This window comes from Camponotus vicinus, unplaced genomic scaffold, assembly GCF_025532165.1.
Source record: "Camponotus vicinus isolate PSW18456_S1 unplaced genomic scaffold, iyCamVici1.0 SCAF_7, whole genome shotgun sequence".
NCBI lineage: Eukaryota > Metazoa > Arthropoda > Insecta > Hymenoptera > Formicidae > Camponotus > Camponotus vicinus.
The window spans coordinates 1,253,348-1,268,316 of NW_028141979.1; the positions used below are offsets into that span (position 1 = coordinate 1,253,348).

At 43.6% G+C, this 14,969-nt stretch overlaps 1 protein-coding gene across 8 annotated transcripts in view; it reads right to left on the minus strand.

The window, feature by feature from the left end:
• Positions 1–13,045: 13,045 nt before the first annotated feature.
• LOC145974665 (uncharacterized) overlaps positions 13,046–14,969 on the minus strand; it is an 81,963-nt gene continuing 80,039 nt past the window's right edge. For all 8 annotated transcript variants that reach the window (XM_083104647.1, XM_083104645.1, XM_083104646.1 and 5 more), the window contains one exon: positions 13,046–14,620. In XM_083104647.1, the coding sequence (XP_082960773.1) occupies positions 14,274–14,620 (347 nt within the window). In that variant the 3' untranslated portion in view covers positions 13,046–14,273. The remainder of the gene's footprint in view (positions 14,621–14,969) is intronic.

Below are 14,969 nucleotides of genomic sequence, written 5' to 3' on the forward strand. Positions count from 1 at the left end.
GGGGATAAAACGAGGCACGCGGGTACAACGCCGCAAATTTTATTCGGCTCCAGCGGCCACTTCCGCATACGTGACGAGAACGTTTCCTCGTCTAGGTACGTTAATTCCATGCATTTAAATGGTCATTAGCTTGTGCCTCGCGGCATAAACTGCCTTATTGCTGAATGCATCTCTCCTCGAAATATCGCGCAATTTTAAAAGTAATACACGATACACTCTCTCCGAATTTGTCTTATCGTACGACCCGTGCAACGTCTCCGAAAACCGCGGAGATCCGGAAATCTTCAATGGACGGGGTAACGTGGGGGAGGGAGGTTTTTCGACGAAATACCTCGCGCGATACCGCGCATTCTTGCCATGGGAGTCACCGCCGCGCCCTTAATTAAAAATCCAACGAGCCCCCAAAAATGAGCCCCGTGGTAGCGCGCTCAGAGAGAAAGGGCACTCTCTCCCCGCGATAGAGAGAAGGAGAAGGGGTGCGCCGGAGGGCCGCACGGTTAAGGGTGGGCGGGCAGGTCGTACGTCGAGGCAGACCGCATTCTTTCGTTTAATTCCCGCGAATTTATAGGAGAGCGAGAGACGACAAACCGTGCCGCAATAGCCGTTGCGCGGACTTTTCCATGTTTCTCCTCGTTGCGGACTCACCCTTAAAAAGTATTGCCGTCCCACGTGGCCGTAATTGGATCCGACCCTGTCGTAGGAGAGGACCACACGCCTTCATTGTTCCCTCTGTGTCTGTGATGTGACTCCGCGTTTTAACAATATTTTATTCGGTTAGGTTTCAGTCGAGATATATATTGCAAAAAGTAAAGTACGAAATACGGAGACCTACGCACGAGTAATCTCCATTACTACGAGATCGATTCGTATCTGAAAAATCGACGCGAGGAGCAAAATCGTCGAGATGACGTTCGATAATCGAGAAAGAAATCTACGCCGCTCGTTGTGTCTCGGCATCGTTTAGTATTGAGGGAAACCAAGAGCGAGGCTCACGAGAACGAGGGTAACCGAGCAAGACGGCCGAGGAGGGAGCCAGCTGAAATAATTAAACCGACGCAAGTTTTTACGACAAGGTGTTCATTACAGTGGGTAATTAAGACGCCCCTTAACTAGACCCGCTAACCACCCCCGGGGGTGGTAAACCAACTTCTCGGTTGGCGCCGCGTGGGGGACGTTACCGCCTTGGAGAAAGTGGAAAGTCGTACTCGGCGGCAGCCGACTCGACGGGGAAAAGTTTTCCCGTTTTTATAAGCGGCCGGACTATTATCGGCGATTATGTTAACGTCGGCTTCCCGGTCGCTTTTAATGGGCTGCTCTCTCGCTCGCACATCCTTAAATCTTTCTTGTTGTCGAAGTAATGATGATTCTGCGAGATTAAAACGCGCAGTTGTTTAAAAAAAAAAGTTTCCACGATGAGCTCTTTAAATTATTGCGAAAAATAATGGCAATTTAAATGAACGTTGATTTATTTCGTTTCGGAAATTAGATTTCAATTTCCGCAAAAATAGCTACGTAATTTTAGATAAAACGGTTGCTATTTTGAAAGACGAGCGACCCCGAGTACGTCGTGTCGGGTATTACAAGGATTCAAATATCGGCTAAGTCCTTTCTAAGCTGCGCTCTGGCTAGGGAATTAGCTTGGCCCTGCGCCCGCATTAATAAGTGACCGTCCTGGGCAAACAGCGCCAGTGATCCCACGAATTCAAGGCTAGCATCGGGATCTTCTATGTTAACGCTAAACTTCATAGGAGATCGCGTTGCTTTTAAGGCTCTCAAGGTAAGCACATTTCCCTTGGGTTTACCCGCCCTCATCTATCAATTTATACAGTCTACATCATGTTTTAATATAACAATTTAATTAATACGCTAAACAATTAAACACAATATAATTAAAATCATCTACGCATTATTGAAAATGTGAATTTAATTTGTATTTTCGATAATTTTCATCATAATCATCAATTAAGATAAGATTAATATCAAAGATAACTAATTGTTTGCGTTCACATTGGCGAGACTTAATCGAGGAATCGATCCTAATCTTCCCCGAGACACTGGAATACTTGTGGGCGAAGGTAAGGCAGTCAGGGTCAACAAATCTTCGACCGGCAAACCTCAGACAGATCTTGATATATATATCGAAAACAGCGGCGTGTATCCACACAGACCTCGCAAACGGAGAATCGAGAGCGTGGTATAGGTGGTGAGTACGAGGCAGAGGACTGTGCGCCTGAAGGGGGCATAACTCATCCCCCGGAGCTAGTGTCGGTGATGTACGGCGGTTGTGGGACAGCACGAGGAGGATGAGGTCTGTCGGTAGGAGACGATGGCGAGGGCGGATCAGCTCTTAATAAGGCAGAGTGCACGCGAGCCGAGTGCAAAAGAGAGTCGAGCAGAGACGGAGTCAAGTGCTCTCCAGCTGCAGGTTTCAAGGATCTCGAGCCTCGATTATTATTTGACGCATTCAAATGCAATAATTTTGAGAGATAAACGTAACACGGTGTTGAAGGTGTTTGCTAAGAATTAATTTGGGAAATGTATCATTGAATCATCTAATTCTTTTACGAAATGAGATAATTTTGTCTCAAAGCGAAAAAAGTTTTTCATTAAATACGTATAATAATAGCGTTAATACAATTTATTGCAATTAATTTATTATTGATAAGAATACTTCGGATATATTCCGGATAATTTATTCACGATAGCGTATCGTACAAATTATCATCGTTGTCTGAGAAATTAGCAACTTATTGCTAAACGTTTGAAGGAGGGAAAGGCATAAGATCGTTTCTTGCGAGGCGTAAATTGCAAGCGTGTATAAACACCTTATCGAATTCTCACTATCGAATTTATCGACACGCGCGCTTGAAAGCGGAGCAGACTCTTAAAACAAAATACGCGGTGAATCACAAGCGCGAAACAAACCAGCGTGTACATACACCCACCTATCGGGAGGAGGAACGAATGGGGATGACCGTACACCAAAGCGTAGAACACAGAAACACCAACCACCACCACCATCACCACCTCACGAAGGGGGAAATTCCATGTGGCAGAGTTATGGCCCTTGGAGGTGCCGCTGGAGAGCCTGTCTCCAGCCTGGCTCTCGAAGAGCCCTCTCTTTTTTGCATCCGGCGCCCCGTGACAAAAAAAAATAGAAGAAAGAAAAGGACAGAGGAGAAGAACGGCCGAAGAAGAGGAGAGGCACCCGCACCATCGGCTTCTCCGGTCTCGTTTAAAAGTGATAAATGCGCAGCTGGGAATATGACTGAGAAAAATAACGCCGAGAGCTCGGAGGCGAGCGGGTTGCCGAAGGGGCCAAAGAACGACGGGAGGGAGAGGAAGGAGGGGGTCGCCGATTGGGGCTCGAGAAATCGAAAAACTAATATCCGCCCCCGGAGGCCGTTTGTTTCGTATTGTTTCGGACGCCAGACTCCCAGGCGGTTGTCTTTGGCGTGATTGAGTATCGCCATTCTTCATGAATTCCGCGCTTTCTTTTTATCACGTCTCGAGCTTTCCGATGACGACCGGTGTGCATGGAGTAAACGAAGGGCAGGAGCGCGAAGGGAGCTGATCGAAGAGCTAGAAAGATAGTCGTAACTATCTATATGTGAGATTTTCGAGCTAATGTTGAACGACATTACATATTATTACTCCTCTTTTTCATTCTCTACCTCCCTCCTCCCTTGGCCACATAAAAATACCTATCAAGAAACAACTCAGTACTAGGTTATTCCTCCCTGATACAACGAACTGAAATATTGAAATCAAATAAGAATTTATTTGAGCGACTTAAGTCCAATCCTCTAATGTATTATTGCAATATTTAATTAGAATATCGAAAAGATAAAACTATCGAAGAATCGACTGGAAATTTATTACTTATAATACGAGACAGAATTAATATCCATGTAATAGGTAATCTGCGAATTGCTCTGGCAAACATAAGGGATGCTGAAGTTTGGCCCTTCCTACTTAGTTGGTCAACAAACTCAAGGGCATCGCGCGGGCGCTTTAAGGGAGGTTAATACGAATACCCCGAAGGGTATAAATACGGGGCCGTCTAATATCTCTCGTAATCCTCGCCATCCTTAATTATCATACGCAGAGATGAACCACAATGAGGCAGATTAGAAGGCTTAAGCGCAATACAGTCGTATATTCATTAATTTTCCGAACGGGAGAGTGAAAGTTTTCTACCGGAAACTGCTTTTAATCCTTCTCGCGACATATTTCTTCGATTTTGACATATTATTTAATAATTTATATTAATTTTCATATTATGCCTCGGGCGTGATACTTTAAGGAAATTGAAAAAATAATATATCATAAAATGATGCAAAATTATGTCATGCTATCTAACGTGAAAATTAACAATTATTCTAATTATGGAGAACGCTGACTTATTCCGAAAGATTAAAATATTAAAATAACGAGATGACACTCCGGAGTCCATCGACGAATAAAGTGCACGTTAAGTTGTCTAAAAGATTTTCAGGTTTCCGCGTGGCATCAAAGCGCGCGCGAGAAATCAATTTTTAAAAGAACGAAAGATGTCGAGCGGATGTTGCAGACTCTACCGTGAGGGTGCTTTACTCGCCTCTCACCATTTCCCCGCGCGGATCTCTCCGCGGACTAGACCGAGGGAGGGTAGTTTTGATTTATGGAGACCGGCCGGCAGATTTACGAATATCAAATTCGCGTTTAAGGGGGTCGATGGTGCCACCGTAGAGAGGGGCCACAAAAGCTACGACGCCACGTAGGGATGGGCCGCGTCTCATGTGTGTACATTACGTGAGAATTTACAGTGTTGTAGGGGCGAGCGAGCCAAACGTTGCGCATAACTTTCGAAGGAGATGAGGGAGTTCTTATTGGACCCTGCAAGTCTGCCGAGGAATTTCTAGGTACATGCCCTTCGCGGCCGTAATGTCGGTGGAATGAGTTTCTAATTAGGTGGTACTCTGACGAAAGATGTATTAGCCACCGGTAACTAGAATTGATTCTCCTTTGCTCTTCGTTTTAAAACGCTCTTGAAATAAAGTGACATCGCATTTTGTACATTACATGAAATGAATCGATTGCTTCAGCCGTCCAGTGAGTCCAGCGTGAATAGAGCAAACAGGTAGAAATTAAACGGTCTTTTCAAAATTCGTAGGCTTGTATATTACTTGGCTCACCCGGCCAGAGAGCATCGAAACAACCCTCGCCTGGGGAAGCTACTCCCGACGTTTAATTACGCGTCCCTCCCGTGAAGCGACGAAGGTTCCCTTTCATTAAGGCAATAATTTTAATAATTTTTATCTTTCCGTATAATCTGCCTAATTAAAATTACGCTTTGATCGCGCCACAGCGTCCGCCCTACTTAATACCGCTTCCCCGAAGGCATTTTGTACTGTCTGTCGGTCTAATATATGTATTGTATGTTCAAAACTTTTTATATCTTTGCGAAATTTATTGAACTATTTATAATAATGAATATTTAATAAATTATCGCAAGTCGCAATTGTTAAGATTTTTTATCTTCAAGAAGCATACTATTTCAAATGCAAGACATACGAGTAGCGCCTACTTTTCGACCGCAATAAATATTTTTTGAGTGATGATTGTAAGGTTTAAAAAAAGAAAAAAATAGAAGAAAAAAAGAATGTTGTAGCTTTTTGAAATAAAACTAGAAATTCGCGAGTTTGCGACGAAAAGAGCGTTGTATCAAGCAGAGTGTGTTTTGGAAGACTGCGTTATCGGTGCGCATTTCTTTAACGCTTCTCGTTTCAGCCAACACTTTTGAAAACTTTCCAACCCACTCGTCCCTTCTCGCCCATCTCGTTTTCCACCGGTAGCCAGCTCGTCCACGTAAAAAGATTCAAAGGGCTGGAAGTTGTTTAGGTAGATCCGGAAAAGCCGAGGGAAGAGGAGAGAAGGAGCGAGAGGAAGGAAAAGAAAAGTAGAGCCGGCTCGCGGAGGAAAAGGAGGCACGTATTCAAATGTTGATGAAATTGACCAGACGCGCTTTGATCTGGCCTCTTCAAATATTCGCCAAGAGATTGAAGTGAACATCTGAGAAGAGCGAGAATTATCTTTCCCGGCCGAAAAAAGACGAACGAAGGAGATTCGATGAATGCGCTTCACTGCGCGTGCAACAAAAAAATATAAAAATTTTATAGGTGTAGTAAAAAAAAAAAATATCGCCACAAGTTAACGATCGATGCTTTCAAGTTTACGTTATACAAATAAGAAAAAAAAAATTTTTTATTAAAAAGAATAAATTACCGTGCTGGAAAGCGCTATAGATGTATAATGAAGTATTTCTCGACGTAATAAACGAGTCGTCGTTTTTCCTGATGCGAGTAACGAAAGTCGCAGACTTTCTACAACTTCGTACGTGTCAGTGTGTAACATTTGCTCCCCGTTCGAGCGAGCAGTGCGCGCATTAGTGTGCTTTATGCGAGGAACGGCTGCCGCGAAACGAAGGTAGGGCATATGCTCTCCCCGGTGGATTTAATATTTAAAAGCGCATCTGAAATATGTCGATTCTGGCACATAAACACGAGACGCCACCCAGCACCGACTCGCCTCTTAGGGTCGCTCGGAGTGTCTCGCATGATTTATTCGTCGCGTTACTAGGACCATGAGGTTTACTCGAGACGGAATTTGCATTCTCACGTATATCCTCAGCCAGAACTATTTAAACGTGCAACTCGCTAAGCTTTGACATAATTTTGAAAATTGCAGGAAATTATTTGTAAGGATTTAACGCGAATCACTTTTTTACCAATCTGATGTTTCACTCGCAGAAGCATTTCCATTTCTCAAGAATGATTTAAAATCATTTATATCCGGTTTATTATTTATACCAAAACTATTCGATAATATTTCGTGGATATTTAAAATCCTTTGGCTTGAAAAAACAATATGTTATTTTATAAAAATTGAAAGACAAAATTTCAAAATATGTAGAGAATTAATATATGTGTACTTCACTAGTAAAATAAAATTATTCAAAGCTTCGTCTTATATAATAATTAACAATAAGGTGAATATTTACGCACAAGGATTAGGATACCAATCGGAATGTCGATCGAATCCTTCGTCTTAAAGTCAATTTCTCGTCACCATCCTGAGGAGCGCCAATGGAAGGTCGATAAGAGGGCCGCCCCCTTCTGGTGGCAGATCAGCCCGCAAACCGCAAGGTGCCACCACACCCCCAAAAACCACCCCTGACACCCCCGCGGCCAATGATCGGGCCTAGCCACCCCCAGAACCACAAACCAACCGCAAGACGATGCGCAGAATCGCCTCGTTCACGCACGCACCGCGCATTCCAACCGCAAAACAAAATGGAGCCTAGGAAACCGCTAAGATTTTCAACGGCGGCGGTCGGCATTAAAGGAGAGAGAAGCGACTTTCCGAGATATCGGGTGTAACGAATCGCGAATATTAAACGAAGAGAGGGATTTAATAAGCCGAGCATATTTTGTAGAGAGATCTTGGCAAATCTTGCTTATTAATAAATAATTAATACCTCATCCCTTGGTGATAACGTATTCTATCATGTCTAAGAGAACCAAGAGAAGTGTCCTCATAGAGAATATGCATTAACATGCTACCGCATCACGCAATATATTATTCATCTGACATACATGTACTGATTAGTCTAATATTAGTTCAATGTAAAGAAGAATAAGTTCAAACAGTCTTTTATTTTCATCTTGAAAAGAAGCGCATCGCCTCATACTCATTGGCATCGTGGAGCGCATTCATGCAGAAATCATGTCGCGCTTCTGCTTTATTCCCCGCCGAGGGATCCGAATGGCCGTCGTCAGGTCGCGGCAATAGACTAGAATTTTTCCGCGAGAGTTCTCACGAGTCTTGGCACCTCGCGGAGGTGGGCAACCTGGCAGGTTGCAGCCTGGGGTTCTGAGGTACCCCAGCGTGGCCGTTGTGGCAGCAACTGGGGGAACCCGCGCACCACCCGCGGTGAGGAAGGAGGCGAGTGCGCGTTGGGGGGAAAGGGGTGACGGAGGGTGGTCGAGGAAGCAGAGGAGGGATTTTGAAAGAGGATCGGTGGTCGAGGTGGTAGTGGCGGAGGTTGTTGGAGAAGGAGATGGAGAAGGAAGAGAACGAAGGAAGAGGAGGTGGAGGAGGCACAGAGTCTCGTGGAGGAAAAGGTGGCAAGGGGTAGAGAGCGAGAGTACAGAGGTGAGGAGAAGGAGGAGACGGTGGGCCCTGGGGGTGGGTTGCCTAGCTACCGGCGAGACCCGGCCAAGATACTCCGAGATCTCTCTCTACTGCTTCAGGTCGGGCTCGCATATTTCTCCAGCGCGTTTGACCAGGTTCTTCAGAGTCGGGAGATCGAACCCAGAGAAATGGCTAACCGACCGAACCGACGATCACCCGACGCTGAGAAGTTCGTGATTCACACGCGAAGACTCGGCGAAAGGACAGACAGCGGATTAGTTTTTTTAGAGAATTAATAAAATTACTAACTGCGAATATAAAATTCAATATAAGATGTATATTTTCTTTCTCTCTTTTCATTTTTTTAGAAAATAAATATGAAAAACATTTCCTTGCAATTTCCTTTTTGAAAAGAGACATTAAGAATTCATTAATGTTTTACATGTAGTTGTGTTTTAAGATACTTGCTTGAATTACAAATATTTCTTCATAAAAAAGATTTTTAGTCAAACACATTTTTTCCAATTTCCTATAAAATAATCAAAAGTAAAAGATTAGGTGCATTATTCGCGAATAGAATAAAACAACTACAAAAAACTCTACAAACAAGTATAAAAAACTCTAGGTCTTTTGAACAAGTTAATGAGACCATTCGACACATCAGTAGATGAAAGAATTCGCGCTATAACTTGTTACAAATTAAACTTTGTAAACTGTTGTTAATAAGCCATACTTATTAATTAAAATAAACTTTCAGCGTCTTAATCTTTTTTCTTAAGGCGATACTAGTGTCGCCCTCGTACGAGAAAGACAGTAAAGACATTTAAGAAGACTCACCCTCTTCTCTTTCTCGCACCCTTCTTCAGTTCTAAGAAAACGTCACCCTCGCAGTAAGGTAAGGTAGCTTGCAAAGAGGTCGGTAAAGAACGAATTTTAAAAAATGCAAAAGATTAATTACTACAAATGGAATACAATTTATTAGCAAGTTTTTTTATCTAATAACTTTCAGATACTATTCTTTTAATAATTGATCAGAGAAAGAAAACATAAAAATATTTTTTTCCTTGAAAACTCTCGTATTTTTTAATTTCGAAAAATAACTACAAAATTAAAGAGAAAAAGAAACGATGTAAAGACTATCACTTCCGAGAATATACATTTTTAGTTTATATATTTGCTACTGAATCGACGTAAGATTATGGGGGTGAACGGCTATTGATATGGGGGTGAAACGAGTCGGTAAGAAAGAAAGAATAAGGAAATTTTCTTAAAGAAGTTGCGCCGCCGGCAAGCGCCTTTTAAGAAACCGCTAGTACGTTTAGTTTCCACCGAGAAAGATGGCGCCTTCTCTAAAGAATTTTAATATATCCTTATATAATAAAAAAAAAATATCACACGTCTTTACGTCCTGTCCGGAATTTTTTTTCTTTCCTGCATTTATAATATCCAAAGGATGTATCGCTTGCAGCTGCGATTCGCTATAGAACTATTATTAACGTCGTTGTATTTAAATATCCGAATTGTCGCGAGTGCAATTTTACCTCGCAATCTGAACATCTGCGAGAGACCCCCGGAATCTCCGCCCGAGCCTTTTCCCTTTTTCCGTTCCTTTCGGCGTGTCTGCGTTTCCGCCGCGCCGCACGAAGAACAAAGGACGGCTTCACGGTCGGTTAATTTAATCTAAGCAAACATCATATAGATGGTACGGGAATGTGTTTCACGCGGTGTCAGGGAGATCGAGGAGGGTGGAATATATTCAGGCGCTATACGAGAGAGTAGGCGTGCAGGGATGGGAGGACGGTGGGAGAGAGGGTTGGGGGATGGCATCCGCGGGCCGTGGATCTAGATACATACGTAAGTACAAGAGTATTCAAGACGGTACCGTGGAACGATGTTTAGCATGTAGATGAAGATCTTGGTAATCAAGGACTGGCGGCCCCGCGGGCACACTTCGTCAAGTCTCTCTCTTATTTCCAGACATCGCCATGCGATGCACGAATCGCCGTGGAATTTAATATCGTGCTCTCTGTCTAACAGTCTCACGCGCGATTTTCTTACGGTATAGGAATTGCGTTTCTACTTGTGTAAATTAAAATTTTGGGGAGATTTCAACAAATCCGATAAATTGTATATCCTAGATGCGAGTAGCTCGCGTTTCCAAAATTACGAACGATCTTGTAATAATAAGATTGAAAAAAATTATAATTTACTTGTTTTAGCAATCGCGGTAAAGAGAAGGAAAATAAAATAAGAACGAGACTGCGATTTCCGGCGATATCTCGAACCGGAGCCGCATCTCGTTCGAAATGATCGGGTCTCGTCGTCCGAAAATTCACCCCGTAATCGACGGACAAAAAGTAATTTCCCATCGAGCGCGACAAAGGGTGATTTTGCATGGGGGAGAAGGGGGAGTCGTGTCGGCGATAGCCACGGGGGTTGGCAGTGACCGGTGCGTGTAACGACCATTCGCCCCGTCACCGCGATCCCCTCGCTGCCACCTCCGAAACCATCCCCGTAACACCCCTCCCCCTCCCCCCGCGGCCGACGACCAAAGCGAACGTTTACGGGGAACGCCACGTGCGCTCGATGCGTAGAAAAGATGTGGGAGATGTGCGTACGTGTGTACAACGCATTCGATCCGACCGGTATGTGGGGCTCTGGGGCATTTTTTCTTCGCGTTTAATTTTCGTCGTCCCTAATTTTTACACGCCGAGATCAGCAGAGTGCGTTTTCGCAATCGTCTTATCAATATGATGATTAAATAATGCACCAATCAAATTGAATCAATCGTATGAAGAATATGTAGACAATATCAATGAATAATCTTGATTATTTTAAAGAAAAACATTATATTAGAAATGTTGATAATTGCTATTATTTATATCAATAATATACAATTGTGGGGAAATAAAAATTGAATATTCGTATGTATCGACTTTCAAGTTATATGACTCTAAGGATTCCCTTATAAACTACTTTGTACATTGCAAATAAAATTTACAGCACATCCGATTCTCTTACTATTGCTCCTCCACATTTCATTTTTTTCCCATCGAGAAGCTAGGTCAACCGCGTTATAAATTACATTACAGCAAATTATTGTTCTTCATTACGCAGGAAACGCGACAAAAGCACTCGACACTCGAGATTCGCCCCGGTTCTCCTTTGTTCCAGGAAGCGATATATATCGCGCTGCGACGCCAAACGGGGACGCGAGGGAAAAAAGCGCGAAAGGAATCACGCTAGGAGCAAAACGCAAACAGAATCGTGGATTTAACGCGGAATCTGTAACGCGGCCTGGCTGCGGGAACGATAAATCGGTATGGCCAACTGCGCGCTCGAGTCAACGAGCCGTGTCCAGTTTGCCGCCCCTCGGAGGTAGAGGGCGGGTGTCCTCGCGGGGGTGAAAGGGAGACTAGAGTGCGGCAGGGCAGGACAGGGGAGCGGGGGAGAGAGACGAAGAGCCGCCGTGGGGGGGGCGGAAGGGCGAGGGGGGCCCTATCCCGACATTCACCGCACGCTATTCTTCATACTCCATTATCCGTGCTCTACTCCACTCTACTCCATTATGCCGGCACCGCGTATAAACGACGAGTCGGTACCCTTCACCGCCCTTCGTCCCTCTCCCGCCGGTCCGCCCGACGCGAACCACCATATGTCCATCAGGTCCTGCCCGTCGTTCTCTACCTCGCTGTGTGCAACAGCGATAAACACCGGCCCGTGCGCGTCGACTCGGTTATCGAATGAGAAAAGTATGTACTTACTTTACGCAGCCCCGCTTCATAATCCGCATCAAACTTCGCCAAAGTGCATCCTTTGACCTTCCAATGGTAAACGCGAACCAGATCTACATTGGTAAAAAATTTTTAATTCTATTACTATGATATTTTTTTGATTAAAGTAAAAATTAATACCAGATTTAGTAATATTTATATCTCTAAAGTTTTCATTTCAAAGATGTATACTTTAATATATTAATTTGAATCAAGAAAGATTTTATTATTATATCATATATTATTTCGTTTTTTTAAATTATAGTAATTAGTATAATTTATTAAAATAAAACAAAATTCATTAAAACAAAAAAATATCTGTAAAGTTTTCAAATATATTTTAAACAGTGTTATTAAATTATACGTTGTATATTAATCATTTTTATAATTTTATTGTTTATTTTACTTCGTTGAATAAAATCCAGTACAGTAAAAACCGGAATTTACCATGGTTTTTCCACTCACTGGACTTTTCCAGCCTGCTTTGCGTAGATTATTATCATCATTTCGGGAGGACCAGCGGCAGATCTACATAGATAGGTGGAAACGAATCTCTACAGGGGTCTCGGTAACGCCGAGGGTTCTAAAGCATTCTCACTGACGGAAGTGCGTATATGCAAATTTGCAAAAGATTTAATTAAACCTAGTCTCGGGAGGGAAATTCGCGTCTGCCTCGGGCCAAGTCATATGTACGTATATGATGAAGGCACGTTTCATATTTAGTACATCGAGTTAAGTATATCAAATAGCGTATGACTCGGTACTACTATGACGATGCAATTTTGGACCAGTGGCAATAAACTTTCGAATGCCAATATATTTTGTCAATTTTGATTATTGTAGGTATCGAGAAGGAATATCTAAGCGAAGAGAGGAAATACGATTATGCGACGAGATAGTTCAGCTATCGGTTGCTTGACAGCTCCGATATTTTCCTCGGTTCGAGAAAGACTTACACTGTACTTATGTATAATTGACATTAAAAAAGTAAATGATTAATTAAAACAGAAAAACAAATGTCTTCTTTAAATGATGCGACACTCCAAGATGTAGATTGAAGATGGGTGAGGGAAATTTGAAGAAAAAGTCCATCTGTATCATATTTTGAAATACACTTTTTACTTCGACTCGGTCAAAAACTACGATAACAATAGATCGGTAGATATGTATATCGGAAATCATTTTCGGAAACGCGCACAGAGTGATCGTCGCCGGTTTATAAAAAGATAAAAAGATAAAAAAAAAAAAAAAGAAAAGAAAACGGATAAACTTCTCGCCGGCGACGATACTTCCAGTGCCCCTTGCGAAATCACCTTCGTTTCCCGAGCTTTCGTTTCTTTAGCGGAAATTTCGATGTAAGATCTTCGATGCCGGCACGTTCGCTCATTCGTTCGTTGAATACTTGCGAGAGCCTTTTCTCTGTCACGCTCCTCCCCCGCGGCGGGCGAGACTCTTTCACCTCACGCGAATCGAATCCCATTCGATTTTATCGTCGGTTTGACCCGAACGTGACCGCACGTGACAGCCTCTCGCTGCCGATCTTTCGAGATAATTCAGGGTCGCTGCGAATATCTCACCGAAAGCGCAAAGCCGGATTCCTTCACAGACCGAGAGGTATTTTTTTTATTTATATATATATTTTTTTTAGAGGGAAGGAAATCTTCGCGGATCGAAAAGGGAAACTGAACGCGCAACGTGGAAGATATATGTATTTACAGAGAGAAAGGAAGCTGATCGTCGCGCAGCTTTGACGATATTGCACGATCCCGCAGCGGTCGCAATTATACTATGAAAACGTAATCGATGAAATAAATTAATCGTATCGCGTCGTCGTAAAACGATAATGATTCGATGAAACGACAATGGCCTAGCTATGTACACGTATATACATTCTGCGGATATCATTATAATAGTCGTCGTCGTCGTCACTTTCACACCCGCGCTCGCTCTCTCGTACGCAATCCGTTCTCACTTAATTACAAATCCTCCCCCGCTTCATTCACTCTCCTAAGATTCGTTGGCGCGAGAAACACAACCGGTAAGAGAATTTTAATTTCCCGAAACTTTCCGGAAGAGCGTAAGGAACTCGGACTCGTTCCGAGTCCCTTTCGGATCGAGTTTTAATGCCCACTAATTCGCCGTCGAGAATCCTTGACACTTGGATAGTTTTCAAAGAATCACCATGTCGCACTACAATTACTTCGTCGTGGCAGCCGAGAGTTTGAAGAGCGATTTTTTTAAGCGTTATTTTCCTCTCGTCTTCCAAGAGTTCTGCGGTCTCTCGATGGCCAAGTCACCGGATAAGAAATGATTTTCCTCCGCCTCTCAGTACGGTCTCCAGACGTTGTTGTCCGGTCTAACTTCTTCTTGCCTCACGCTGCAACTATCCGCGACGGCCCTCTGTTCGGCGCTCTCGGAATTCTGGAACTGATTCCCGTAAAGCTGAGAGTAGAGTATGCTGGGCAGCACACCGGGCGTCGGAAAGTAGTTGCCGTAATTCTGCCCGAAGCCCTGCTCCTCGTGCACCGGGCTCTCGGTCGTGCTCGAGTCGGTGGACAGAGATCTGGGCGACACGTAATCCTGATACCTCTGGCTGGTGGAGCCGCCGGTCATGAGGCTGCTCAGCGGATCCAGCGGGTCAGACTGGCCCGGTGTCGTGGTGTCCGGTACGACTGCGACAATTCGAGCAACGAGACTCACTACGTTCAGTTCGAATAGAGACAAACGGCTGAGAGCCTCTACGAATCCTCCGAATCGGCTAGGTTTCCAACCATGAGGCACAACCCCGTTCCACAGTGCTTCCGAATCTTTCTTTTTTTCCGGAAGCGAATCGAATCCTCTCATCCAGGCGAGAAATCTGACAAGCTCCTGATTACGATTCAACGAGTACAATCTCAATGAATATGTGACTTTTGATCACGTTAAAGTTATCGGCTCTTCAAAAATTTATCAAGACGTTTCGACAGGCTGTGACGGTTAAGCGATACCCCATGGTTGTACGTTTGTCGAGACCACAGCGAA